At 46.0% G+C, this 13,642-nt stretch overlaps 1 protein-coding gene across 2 annotated transcripts in view; it reads left to right on the forward strand.

Annotated features, from left to right (window-relative positions):
* The window catches only part of LOC133346574 (ras GTPase-activating-like protein IQGAP1), a 112,869-nt gene that overhangs the window by 51,380 nt on the left and 47,847 nt on the right, over positions 1-13,642 (forward strand). For both annotated transcript variants that reach the window (XM_061558234.1, XM_061558235.1), the window contains exons 24-29: positions 348-500; positions 4,431-4,594; positions 6,719-6,943; positions 8,694-8,834; positions 10,848-10,932; positions 12,674-12,909. In XM_061558234.1, the coding sequence (XP_061414218.1) occupies positions 348-500; positions 4,431-4,594; positions 6,719-6,943; positions 8,694-8,834; positions 10,848-10,932; positions 12,674-12,909 (1,004 nt within the window). The remainder of the gene's footprint in view (positions 1-347; positions 501-4,430; positions 4,595-6,718; positions 6,944-8,693; positions 8,835-10,847; positions 10,933-12,673; positions 12,910-13,642) is intronic.

Raw genomic sequence — 13,642 nt, forward strand, 5'->3', positions numbered from 1 at the left:
GCCTACTGGCTGTCTCTTCGAGCTCTCTCACTCGAGTCGGGACGGGGATTCAGCCAACACCGCCCGACCAAAGGCTGTTTGAAATGTGTTTTCAAGTATTTGGCAAAACCTTTGACCAATGTGGCCGGTTTTCAATAGGGAAGGTCTCTAACAGTAACGCAACATTATGCTCTCATATTGAATCATATTTATAAGAACTACAGTGCCCGCTAGTGACACGTGGCCAGACCAACAGGCTTTCAACCATAGTGGGAAAGCATTGACAAGGAGGGGCCAATGTTTCCCCTGATTGCGTCTCGTGCGACCGAGCCTCCTAATGTGGCCCTCACCCACTGTCCCCGCCAAAGGATGTGGTGATGCACAGCAAGAAGCTGAACAAGAAGAACCGAGAGGAGCTGCAGGGCATGATGGTGGCCGACCAGCAGAAGGGCCTCAAGTCTCTCAGCCTGGAGAAACGCAAGAGACTGGAGGCCTACCAGCATCTCTTCTACCTTCTCCAGGTGAGGAGTCGAGCGTCCGCGTCATCTGTTTTTGCGAGCACACCCCCAACTCCGCGGCGACCCCACCGGGCAGAGCGGAGCGATGGCTCCAGGCTCCAGTGCGGTGGCTCCAGGGTGGGGTGCTACAAACACCACCTTGGGTTTCCCTTTTTCGGAGGAAACGCGCAGATGGTTTTGTATGGCCTGGTCATTTAAACCGCTTGTGTGTTAAATTTCTCATGGAGATTATCTGGGTCGCTGGTAGACTGCAGCATGCATGTGACTCTTAGTCGCAACCATAACGTGAGGTATACTAAATGTGGTACCAAAATGTTATCTGGGTCACCAACACAGACAAACCCAACTGAAGTTAAGCCCAGTGTTGACTGATGAACATTCAGCCTTGGATGTAGCTATCAGTCATGGATTTTGGGTATTGTAAAAACATGCAAAATTCCATCTCTACGTAAGCGCTATATTCTACATTTGGATTGTGCAGGCAGTTTTGTGGACAATACAATGATTTGGAATGTAATGATTTCACCCACCCAGAGACACGATGAATTGTCAAGATTTAGGGGGGTTTTGTTCGCTTCATTCGTCTAAGGGCTTTTCGTTAGCAAATCACAGAAGAGTGAAACTTGTTTTGAGCGCGGACCAAATTGTAATGCCGAAGTTTCCCCACGGGCTGTCACGCTTTACAAACGTTTTTATTAGCAGCCCTGCCGAGTCTCTGCTGGAATCCCGCAAAGGTATGAAGTGGTAAGTTGATCCCTGAGTGGGATTTTAAGTTGCGAAAATTAGTTTCCAGCTTAGAATTTAGATGTGTCCAGGATGGAGGTCAGGTCACCCAGTCAACTGAGTGGCACCAAGACGTTAGCGGCGAAGGAAAAGCCCTACAGCAGGATGGTGGTGATGAGACTTTAATAGCGGACCTTGAAAGTTAGTTGTCCAACAATAACAACTATAGGATCTGGCAGAAAAAAATGAAGCAATGGCGAGGTGCGGTAGCATAATTTGCCACGAGCTTACCGACATAATTCAACACAAAGCAATTTTCAAGAGTTCGGATTCACATCAATCGACCGATAGCACAGAATGTTAAGCTACAGGAGAAGACCCGTGGCAACGCTCATCAGGTGAGGTAGCATATTGAGCCTCGAGCTCTTGATTACTCGCGCACGTGAGCGCCGTTATTGTGGCCGCTGCGGGCTTAACAGGTGCGAGCGTGAAGAGCATTCCACTCCCTTATGAGCCTCGTGCCCTCATGGGCAGCGCCCTGAGAAAATCAGTGAACATTCCGTGGAGTTCCCTCTTGTGGAAGACGCCTTTCGTCGCCCCCCCACCCCTCCGGTTTCCAACAAGGGTTCACGCGAGCGTTGTTTTTCTTCACACGGATGGTGACCCCCCCGTGACAGGTCGCGCATGGCTCATTTGAGACCACTTCTGGCTGTGGAAAGAGCGCTGTGAAAGGAGGGCAACCCATTTAGAGTAGCACTAGTGTGGCGAAATTGGATAGAACGTACATGCGGAAGAAAGTGCAAGTTTAATTCCACGCAGGAATTTACACGGATCATATATATATTTTATACATTTCTCATTGACTTACCGTTGTGCTGTCGGCATTGTTTCATGAGATGCAGACATTTGTCTTTGTAACCTTGCAGAAAGCTGTGAAGCTATCACCCGCTGTGCTGGAGAATGGCTTTGGAAGGTTGTCACAAAGGCACTTCCGAAAGCACTTCAGTAGCCTGTTATCCATATAGGAGACAAACCTTTTATATGCCCTACAAAAGGTTGTTTGTTACAAGTCAATCCCACCAAAATTTAATGCGATGGTTCTTTGCGCATTCATTTGTGACCAGGTTGAGACCACCATTTCACTGGGGGCTTGAGATCACAGTTGGCTGAAATCCAGGATTCGAACCCAACATCTTCACAGTGGGGGGCGGGGGTGGGATTGATGTCCCTGAGTCACCCGGCCACCTCCCATAACATTATTTGTTTGCTGTTGCCCGGACATTTCCAGCAATGAGATGTCTGTGGGCTATAAAACTTAGTTTGTGTGTTTAAGACCCAGAAGAAAGAAAAAAAACCACCTTGCGGCGTACACGCGCCAACGTTACTACTGGAGCGGTTGAATTTTCTCTCTCACTCTCTTGTAATTTATCACCTTGCCCTCTACTCTGATGTCACCCCTCCGTATAAAACCCCAGAGTTGCCTCAAAAATTCGTTATTTATTGCGGCCTGACCAGAAAAACATGAACAGATCTGGCTCAGCGGCTGTCTGTCTGTCTGTCTGCCTGTGGTAGAGCGTGGCGAGGGATTGTTTGTTTTTCACGCCGGCTTCATGCTTAACGTGTAAAATAATAAATGGATTCACATTGGCTTACCCGGGGGCTGCCTTGGGCATGTTATAACTGGCTGTTGAGTTTGAAACTCCGAAGAGGAATGCTCTGCATGTTGAGTAGGAAATCTGGTCCCTAATTTAAGGGAATGGCTTATGCAGTGCTTATTTTCCCAGAACATTACATGAAGCATCTGATAAATGCCTTCTGTTCTGCTAGTTCCACCATCAGTCAGCCTTCAGAGAGCAACCTGTACAAATATAACAAATCAAACATGTTCCTCAATTACACCGTGTGCCCTTGAAAGGAAAAATATATAAAAGGCGACGTTTCGAGCAGTGGCCCTTCATCATAGCACATAATTGCATGCCACTGCCAATGCCGCACCATCTGCCAACGCAATATTACCAAATAATGTGTACAGTTCTAGATTTGAAGCTTTCGTGACTGCAAGGATTCATACTCTTTGGTTTTTTCGGTAAAGTCACGTAGGAAAACAAAATAATTAATAAGTTTTCACCTACGTGACTTTACCGAAAAAACTGAGTATGAATGTGTACAGTGGCGAGATATTAACTACCTCGCCTGGTATCCAGGAGGTCGTGTGTTCGATTTCAACCCTGACGCCTGTATATCTGGAGTTGGCACGCTCTCCCCGTGGTCGTGTGGATTTTTCTCCGAGTCCTCCGGTTTTTCCCTCCAAATTTAGAAACACGCGTTTCAGAGTATTCGGCTCCTATACATTTCCACATGATCAGTTACTTTGTTGAGCTATCATTTGTGGTCAGGTGGCTTCTGATAAAGAGCGAAATAGCTCAGTCGGCCTTACCTGGTAAAATAAATATAGTAAATAGTTAAAAAAAATAGAGTTAATTGCATGCTTGTGACTACATTTTTGGAAGCCATCTGCAGTGATGGCATTATTTGAATGCTTTGTATGTGTATGTAATACAATGTCAATACCTCAGTGGCTTCCTGCTCATTTGAGCATGAGGCAGTACTCATTACAACTCTGAGCCAGAGGTGGAAATTCCACATTCCTATGATGGAGGTGAGCATTTCCACAGAACGACCACTGCTGTCGTCCCTATGAAGCAGTGTACCTATTTTATCCTCGCCGAAGGGATGACGAGCCGAGTCGTCCTCTGACCGGGACTTGAACTCACAACCTTCCACTCGCGAGTCACGCACTCTACCGCTACACGAGACAATAAACACTCATTACTTATACAGCACACATAACAAATACATGTTAATTATATATAATCACATACTAATTTTGCAGAAACATTCAATCACTTAACATACAGTGTTTCTGTGTTTCAAAGTATATATATATCTTGACTTAAAGCTTTCGTCACTGCAGGAATTCATATTATTGGGTCTTTCGGTAAAGTCACGTAGATAGGTTCAAAGAAAATAACAAAAAATAACAAAAAACCACGACGTTTCGATCGCAACACAAGCGTCCGTCATATTTTTTGTTATTTTCTTTGAACCTATCTACGTGACTTTACCGAAAGACCCAAGAATATATATATCTCGTGTACATACATGAATATAAACACGGGTGAATTAAACCGCTGTGTTTTATTCCACCAGACGAATCCGTCCTACCTGGCCAAGCTCATCTTCCTGATGCCGCAGAACAGGTCGACCAAGTTCGTCGACTCGGTGGTCTTTACGCTGTACAACTACGCATCGAACCAGCGCGAGGAGTACCTACTGCTCAAGCTCTTCAAGTCGGCGCTCGAGGAGGAAATCAAGTAAGCTGCAGAGGTCGCAAACGGGTTTTGATTCCTTACCTGTACCCGGCCGCACCAGGGTCGCAAACGGGTACCCGTACCCGTACCCGGCCGTACCCGTACCCTACCCGTACCCGGCCGGGTACGGGTAGGGTACGGGTATCGGGTACCTGATTGCGACCTCTGGGATGAAGCCATGTTGCAGGCGCGGGTGGGTTGATTCTAGGAACTTGAATTGTGAGAAGAGACAAGACGTTGGGAAATGAGTGACAAACAGTTACTCACCAGTGACTCACGGCCTACCCGTACTCGGCCGCACCAGGGTCGCAAACGGGTACCCGTACCCGGCCGGGTACGGGTAGCCGGTTGCGACTTCTGGTAAGCGGTGGCCGAGCTCGTTCGGTTTCGTCAAACCTCTGAGGTATGGGGAAGGGGAAAAAAAGCGGGACATATCACGGCAAGCAAAGAAGACGATCTCACAATACAGTATTGGACGAGGGGGCTGCTGATGTTACGTTGTGAATAAAGTTCAACATATATAAGTATATACGTGTGATGGTGAGCACACTGGACTTAAATTTCTCATCGTGTCAGTTTCAACATTGGCACAAGCTTCTTGAATCCCAAGCACGCTGCCACTCTATCCACCCAGCAGCACAAACGGTTACATCACAGTTAGTCGATTGGCAGGTCACGTGTGGTGGGGTAAAGTGTGGGTACTTCCACTTCTTCCAAGACATGCGGCCATTGTAGAAGAGTAGGAACAAACCCCTCTAGGGTGGCTGTCTTGATATCCCTTCGAGTGGAAGCCCTTCTGCCAGTGGTGGTGCAGAGCAGGCAAATGCATGGCTGCAACTTTACCTTTTACCTTTTTAGTGGAAGGGGAGAGGCATGGACTTTGAAGCAGGCACGTGTTTTAGAGCCACAAGTGCCTCGCTTAACAAAAACTATAAACTAAACTATTTTTTTTATGGTAAACAATTTTTTTTTCCATGGGTCTTTCACTATAAAGCTCAGTTGACCTTTCCAGGTAAGGTCAACTGAGCTATGTAGCTCTTTGTCAGAAGCAACCTGTCAGCAAATGATAGCTCAACAAAGTGGCTTATCATATGGAAATGTATAGCAGCCAAATAATTTAAACGCATGATGCTACATGTGGAGGGAAAAACCAAAGGACACCGGAGAAAATTCCACGCGACCACGGGGAAAACACGCAAACTCCAAATATACAGCCGGCACCATATTTGTGGAGTATTTTCGAATGCTCACGTGACGCTTCTGTTGACCGCCCTGATTTCTGTTTGCTTCATTGCCGTGCTCTATTTGTTTTGCTTTTGCCGTTTATCAGTGACCCGGGTCACTCTTGCAAATGCAACTCGTCCTGAGTTCTACTTTGAGTTCTCACCTGGCTAAACAACATCAACTTGGACCTTGAACATGGGCCACTCCTATAGATCGAAAGCATTTTCTAAATTTCTTTAAAACTACTCTTCATGTTTAATTTGTTGTCATTCCCGCCACACACCTCTGATTAACATGGTTGACTGCGTACAGTGCAAAATAAGTTCAACATACATACACGGAGTGGTCCCTCGGTTAATAATATGAATTAGTTCCACGAAAACCATCGTTAATTGAAATTATCGTTAATCGAATATAGGAAATACATGTTAAAAGCTTAATTTGTTCCAAGACGATCGGAAGTTGACCTTTATTACCCTAAAAACATAGTTTATAATATTTAAACATGCAATTTTGATAAATAAACGTTCGAAAAACATAGTAAAGCATTATAAAAATAATTAATTAGTTAGTAAATCGAGCATACAAAGGTGCATAAAAAGAGCATGAAATAAAAATTATTACCTTCGGCTAAGAACATGGAGGCTTAAAGCTAACCAATTTCTATCAAAATGCTCATAAAAAAGGTTGTGTCACTGATTAGCTGAGCTCTGCTGAGTCCAGTTAGGAGCACTCGATTGGCCGAAATTGGCGGATCCACGTGATATCGTAAACATATCGTTAATCGAAAATGTATCGTTAATAGAAACAATGGGACCCTATGGGAGGCGGATCGTTCATCGAAATATCGAAAATTGATGGCATCGTAAAACCGAGGGACCACTGTATTACCTTTCCTACCAGGTCCAAAGTCGACCACCTGCAGGAGATCGTGACGGGAAACCCCACCGTCATCAAGATGGTGGTGACGTTCCACCGAGGCGTGCGCGGCCAGAACGCCATGCAGACGCTCCTGGGGCCCCTAGTCAAGGAGATCATCGAGGACAAGTCCTTCAACGTCAACACCAACCCGGTGGAGATCTACAAGGCCTGGGTCAACCAGATGGAGAGCCAGACGGGAGAGATGAGGTAACGTTTGTGCGCTCTCAAACACCGACACGCGATACTCTTTGCTCATCTTAAAAAAAAAAACGCAAGTATGAAAATAATTACCCAGACTTTTATTTACAGAGGCATTCGGTTTCATGACACAGGAGATTCTGTGTGAAGTCTCTTCAGCAATAGCTGCGGGTTTACTTACATTTAACGTTAATATGAATACAAATATTGCTCGCTCTCTCATATTGGGTTAAAGAACCCATTTTATTTGATTGCAGACGGCTTTCATATTTGTCACTTGGGACACTTTAATTCATGGCCAATTTGAGAATTGCCTGTTAGGAAAAGTAAGTGGGCTTGGGGGAAGAACTCGCCGCTCGATGGGATGATGGCTGCTGGTTGAGACTAACGAAGGAGTGGCCACAATGCTCGGAAGGACGTTCACGGTGGAGACAGAGCGGTGAGATCGGTTCGTGCGCCAGAGATGGACATATTATCGTAAGACAATAGCTCCGAAAGATCGCCTTGCCAGCGCCCTTGTAACGGCTTGCCATGTGTTGGCGCTCGAGAAAATTGATGTTGTTATTGTTTAATGAAAGAAGATGTGAGACGTAGGACTTGACACCAAACAATGTACGGTGCAACCAGAAAGCACATCGGAGAGAGGCACTTGTGGTGTTTGGCCAATTCCTTCAGGAGACATTTCACGTGGATGGAAAGCAACGTGCCCTGAGAAAACTCACGGATGTAGGAAGATAACGCCCATTAAAAAATCCATACAGACAAATCAGCAGCCGACTTGTAGTTCTTTAACATCTTGACATTGTTCTGCCCCTGTCGTCTTTTACACAAATGATGACCTCTGCTTGATCCACCAACTTAGGCGTACGTTGCCAGTGTGAGCTCACCTGTGATTAATCTCACGTACATTCGTGCACTCTATAGCATATGGGAAGCTAAGAAAACATGTTGTGTGGCTGAGGGTGGCCAGGTGTGTTTTTAAAAATTATTATATGAGAAAGCAATCGTGATCAGGGATTGGACCCCGTGCCCCACGTGCTGAGAAATTGAACTGCGGTGTTGTGATGTGGAGGGTGTTTCTGATCGCTATGGCAGATACGCAATTGCCCTTCTGAAGAAGACTTCGAAATAAAGTTTTGCCGTTTCACAAACCCCTGGTGCTCTGTTGTTGTGGAGTCGCCCACTTCTCCAGAGGGACAGAACATAACGCAGAGTTCCTACTCATCGTCTCCTAACTTTATTATTTTAATTGTTATTGTTGTCTACTTCGCCGACCTGTCCCACTCGCAAGGATTCACCGTGGGGGGAGAGGGACAGGGCAGACCGGCTCCACATACGTGGATACATTTCTCATATTGTCACCTTGAATAATAGGAAAACAGGTTTTCTCCAAATTATTTGTAACAGAGACTTTCAGAATGGTTGACCTTGCTGTGACCTTGTTGTTTTGACAGCTTCCCTTCTCAGCCTTGTGGGGGCCTCCTGAACCGCGTTGTGTTTGCCCTGTCGCCAACTCCTGGAAGCAGAAGTATCACTCGACAATGTAACAAATATTAAGGATCGGAACCTGATGCAGGATCCTTAATGCATGACTGGAATCGCTCTGAAATCTACACAAAGTCCTTGTCCCAGAAAGCTGTTAGAATCGTCGCCAATCACTTTGACAATATTTTGTCGCGAGGGCAAACCCCAAAAAGTCCTGACATAACCGCTCGGTTCTGTTTACGCTGTGTGTGTTGGTGTTGCTCTCTGCGAGCAGCAATCTGCCATATGACGTGACCTCGGAGCAGGCGTTGGCGCACGAGGAGGTGCGCAAGAGGCTCGAGGCCTCACTGCAGAGCCTGCGTACGGCCACCGACAAAGTTCTCTCCTCCATCATCGCCGCCCTCGACAAAATCCCGTGAGAGCCTCGCGTTCAATCAGTCACTCGGTCTTTATTGATTGAAACAAGATGAATACGCAGACAATAGACCTTCCCATATATGTATCTCCACGTAAGAAATAAATCGATTTTTTTTTTACACAAACCATCGGCAGCATTGGCTTCTGAAAGTGCGTATTTTAACAGAATGGGTACAACACAAGGACATTCTGGACCACTTTCAACATTCAGGCTCTCATCAGCAAAGTTAGGCTTGTATAAACTAATGCTGCACCTCACATCAATAAAAGTGTCTCAGAGCACTTTACATATATATTTTTATATGAATGCCAAACACTTCAGATATATAACACACAAAATATTTAGTTGAAAAAAGTAAAGCAATTTACCGTAGATAATATACATTACAATTAAAGCCGATATTATAATTGACTAGCTTTACTAGCCGGCTTTGCCCGAGACTTGGATTCTTGTCTTGGATTAATCCACGGCCTACGCGGAGGGTGGGGGGGGGATGCGTGACGTCAGCAGGCACACTGTGTGACGCTGCCACATGCGGGTGTGACATCACAGATGTGACGTCACCGCTCACTTGGCGTACAAAATATATCCATTATTGCGCCCCCCCCCCACCTATCAAAATACAAACGTCTATTTTTATACGTTTTGCATTGTGTACAGTCTGGAAGCTACCCACATGCCAAATTTCAAGTTTGTTGCATGTTGGGAAGTATGCTAAACATTTCGAACAGACACACATTCACAAATTTCCCTTTTATATATATAGATAAGTACTTATCTAGTCACTTTAACTGATTCTTCTGACTTAACATTCCACGATGCTCTGCAACAAGTAGTTTGTGTACATTACCTTTCATATTATATATTTTTACCTCTCAGATTTCTCTAAGCTGAATTAAGTAAAACAAAGATCACATCATACTTTTTTGTGTAATCATCGGTGACAAGACAGAAACCACTGCTTTTGAAGAGTTTGCTTAAAGCACGAGTGACTGGACACATTTGAACCCAGGGCCTCCTATCCTGGTGCTCTGATATGAGCAATAGACCTTAAGCGACCCAGATAAGTATGTATGTTTAAACATAATAATTTGCTGTGCTGGTCTTTGCACAGCAGGCAAAATGACAGCTCGGTCGTCTGATGAATAATCACTGCACTCAAGTTCAGTGTCATCCCCTAACCCCCCACACTTACTTTTATGTCTACGTAGTTCTGTGTCAATAGATTGGATAATTTTCGATATGGCTGCATTCTAAGTAAACCAAACTTGCCCGAGTTAGCAGCGGTTGCTGCAAAGCTCACCACTAAACTTCACCGATGGAAATTCACTCCGTTTCAATATAAAACTGTAATTTTGCAGAATACGATTGCTTTTGAAGCAAATCTACAAATACGCTTAAGACTTATTTAGCTTAACACTAAATACAAATATTAATTCGCAGAAGGGTTTTATCCGATTCAGATCACAGGACATTTAAAAATGAATGCTACTGTACACGCACTGCACATGATTGTTGTACAATCGTTTCGTTAAATGCAACACATTCTAAGTGGTGCCACAGTGGTTGGTGAGCTTTTATGAACCCGGTGATCCGAATTCAATACCTGCCGTGTCCAGAGTTGTTTACCTTTCAATTATTAAACAAAGCTCTTCATTCACTGGTGCACATTGCTCTGCAGTACGCGGTCGAGCGGCGGCGCAGTGGTGAGCGCATATTGCAGTGTGAATCTGGCCGGTTTGATTCCTCGCCACGGCTAATGTCAGTGGCGAGCGATATGTGAACCGGTCCTGGTCCCGTCCCACCGCTTCGCCAACACGTATTGACGATCGTGGTGAAGTACAGCCACTCCGAATAATGGCACCCCAAGGGAAGGTCTTCATCCAACAGTGGGGTTGACTCAGGGGTGGGAACTTATTTTTATTCATCGTGAAATTACTTACCTGCAATGGCACAATAAGAGTGTTGACCATTTTATTGGGTTGACCTTCTCGTTCTCCTTCGCCGCAGGTATGGCATGCGATTTATTGCCAAGGTGCTCAAGAACTCTCTGCAAGAGAAGTTCCCTGATGCAACGGAGGATGACCTCCTCAAGGTCAGTCGTTGAAACTTGCTTGCAAAAGTGCCGTCTGTTGTTGCACTTCCCTTCATATCACTGCCCGTGCCCGCTGTGTGGTTTCCATCGTGTTTTTTTTTATCAAGTCATACCAGGATTTTTTTTTTCAGTCTGGCTTCAGTTACTTCAATTGGCCACACCTTGTGAAACTGATATGCTAAACACACAGGAGAATATAATAATGATAACGCAATAAATAATTTAATTGGCTAAAACCAGATGGTGCTATACTGTAAGTACAGACCTTGGAATTTGGATGCTGAACCTACAGAAGGAAGGAAGGGAGGGATGCTGGAATTGAGGTCGAATTCGTAACATTGGCAGTGATGACATCCCATTGAGTCTCGAAAATGTTTTCAGGAGGGCCCTGCTCCCGTCGCGATGTTTCACCGGTTCCTCTTTTGAGAATAGTTTCCACGTTCCTCCAGAAAACCCACGCACGTCTCACATGTATGATGGTTTCATGTCTGGCCGAGCCACCAACCCTGCGTTGGTGGCGCCAGGTTCGGTGTGCGCCACCACGTCTGGGTGCGTGCACTGCCTCCACAGACCGCTATTGTTCATAAGCGACGTTATTCACGAGGTATGGAAAGATTTGCCCCTCTCCACCCCAGCAATGTCATGAATTTCCATGAGCCGGGGCTCGAAATTCAATTCTATAATCGAATTCCTGTTTTTTGTATCGTTTTTACCCACTCGTTTGTCTATTACATGCAAGTATGTAGTAGTTTGGTTGGCTCTTCGAGCCTAAATGTGACCTTTTTGTGAAATATGCATACATTTTCACTCACTGTATAATTTTTATATAAAAATATATCTACTTTATTATCCCGCACAGCATCTTAAGATGCAGTGACGTTTGGTTGCTATATAAATTCAAATTGTCTTCTAATTTTGTATTGTATTGCAGTAGAGTCTCACACACGTGATGCAACGCACATATTGTGAGTGTAAGAAATATTTTCGATTGATGGATCGATGTATTGTGACATAACTGGCACCTCCGATTAGCACGGTCCTATTAGCGAGCACCTATGAAGGCCGAAATGGTACACCAGGGGGCGGATGGCCAGCACCACGCCCAGTCGCCTTTGTCTCCCTAGTGTGCCATGTTTACACATTTCATCAGGTACTCATTTGAGGCTGAATCGACCTAGGGGAGGCCCAGGACTGGTTCAGTTAATCGTCACCGGTGTTGGCCATGAACGGGAATTGAACTCGGGTTGCCGGGTTCGTAGCGCAGTGCGCTAATCGCTACAGTACCGCTCCCCAGCCCTCATGATGCCAGACAAACACACATACGGCTCAGAGCAATGGAACGCACCAAGCATTTGAAGATGCTTCTGAGATCACCTTGAACCACACCCTTGTAACTTCTAAACACAGATCCATGCGCTGCCATTTTTTTGCTCGTGATTATCGATAACCAGAGTTGCCACCTGTTCTGGATTTATCCTGGATTGTCACCTTTTTGAGGTAGCTAAAGTGGGTCTTGTAAGTCTTCCCAGGATATTGTCACTTATCCCAGGAATTGTCACTTTTGTGAAGTTACACCACTCAAGACACCGCTCATTTACACATCGTGAGGTATCACTCTTCCCACGACACGTCCCATTTTTTTTGGTTTTGCGCTGCGGATGGTAGGCAACCCCCTCCCGATAACGGTTGAGTGAGTTCGTTCTCCCGGTGCCTTGTCCTCGCGTTCCTTGCGCTCGCGCAGATCGTGGGGAACCTGCTGTACTACCGCTATATGAACCCGGCCATCGTGGCGCCGGATGCCTTCGACGTGTTGGAGCTCGGCGCCGGGGAGACTCTGCGGCCGGAGCAACGCCGCAGCCTGGCCTTCGTGGCGCGCATGCTCCAGTCGGCCGCGGCCAACCAGCGCTTCGAGGAGGGCGACGCGTCGCACATGGGCACGCTCAGCGAGTACACCACGCAGGCTTTCGCCAAGTTCAAGTGAGGGTCGCACGGGGAATGGCCGCAGCGTTTCTTTCATTCTCTTCGACTGAGCTCGAGAGTGTTTATGCACGAGCTGCGTCTGTTCATTTGTTTGTCAGTCTGTGTTTTTGTTCGTCCGTCTGTCCGTCCGTCCGTCCACCCATCTGTCTGTCCGTCCATCCATCTGTCTGCGCGTATATCCGTTCTATCTATCCGGGATGGGGAATGGGACTGGGGCACGAAGGGGGAATGACAACTCTCACAAACCTGGTCCAATACGAGCCAAACTTTCGAGTTGTGTTGCTATTGGGGACTAATGGCAGCCGGCAACATTGAACGTTGAGTTTCCTAAAAACATTGAGACTAGAACGAAAAGGACCATTTGCAAATATGCAAATATCCTACTACGACCTCCGCAGACAAACACACGCTGGAAAGTAAAGCATAGCCACGATTATGTTTGGCTTTTCCTAACTTGTTTCACCGCATTTTTTGCCTCCTCTTCTCTGTTAAATTCCGCACGCTCTTTCTCCTGTTAGCATGGATCGTCGTTGGCTGCGTAGGCTGTTTGCGTTGTTTTTATGGGTGGGCGTAGTGATGCACGGCTGTAATCCAGCGAGTCGAGGCTGGGCGAGATGGATCGTTGCATGAACTTCCCACGTGCAGGGCAGCAGCGTGTCTGTGTGGTTTTGCACAGAAAGTAGTTTTTTTTTTATTAACTGTGATGAGTTTTAGCGAGCATTAGCCCTGA

Source organism: Lethenteron reissneri, chromosome 24 (assembly GCF_015708825.2).
Source record: "Lethenteron reissneri isolate LAM-NWPU_2019-01 chromosome 24, ASM1570882v1, whole genome shotgun sequence".
Lineage (NCBI taxonomy): Eukaryota > Metazoa > Chordata > Hyperoartia > Petromyzontiformes > Petromyzontidae > Lethenteron > Lethenteron reissneri.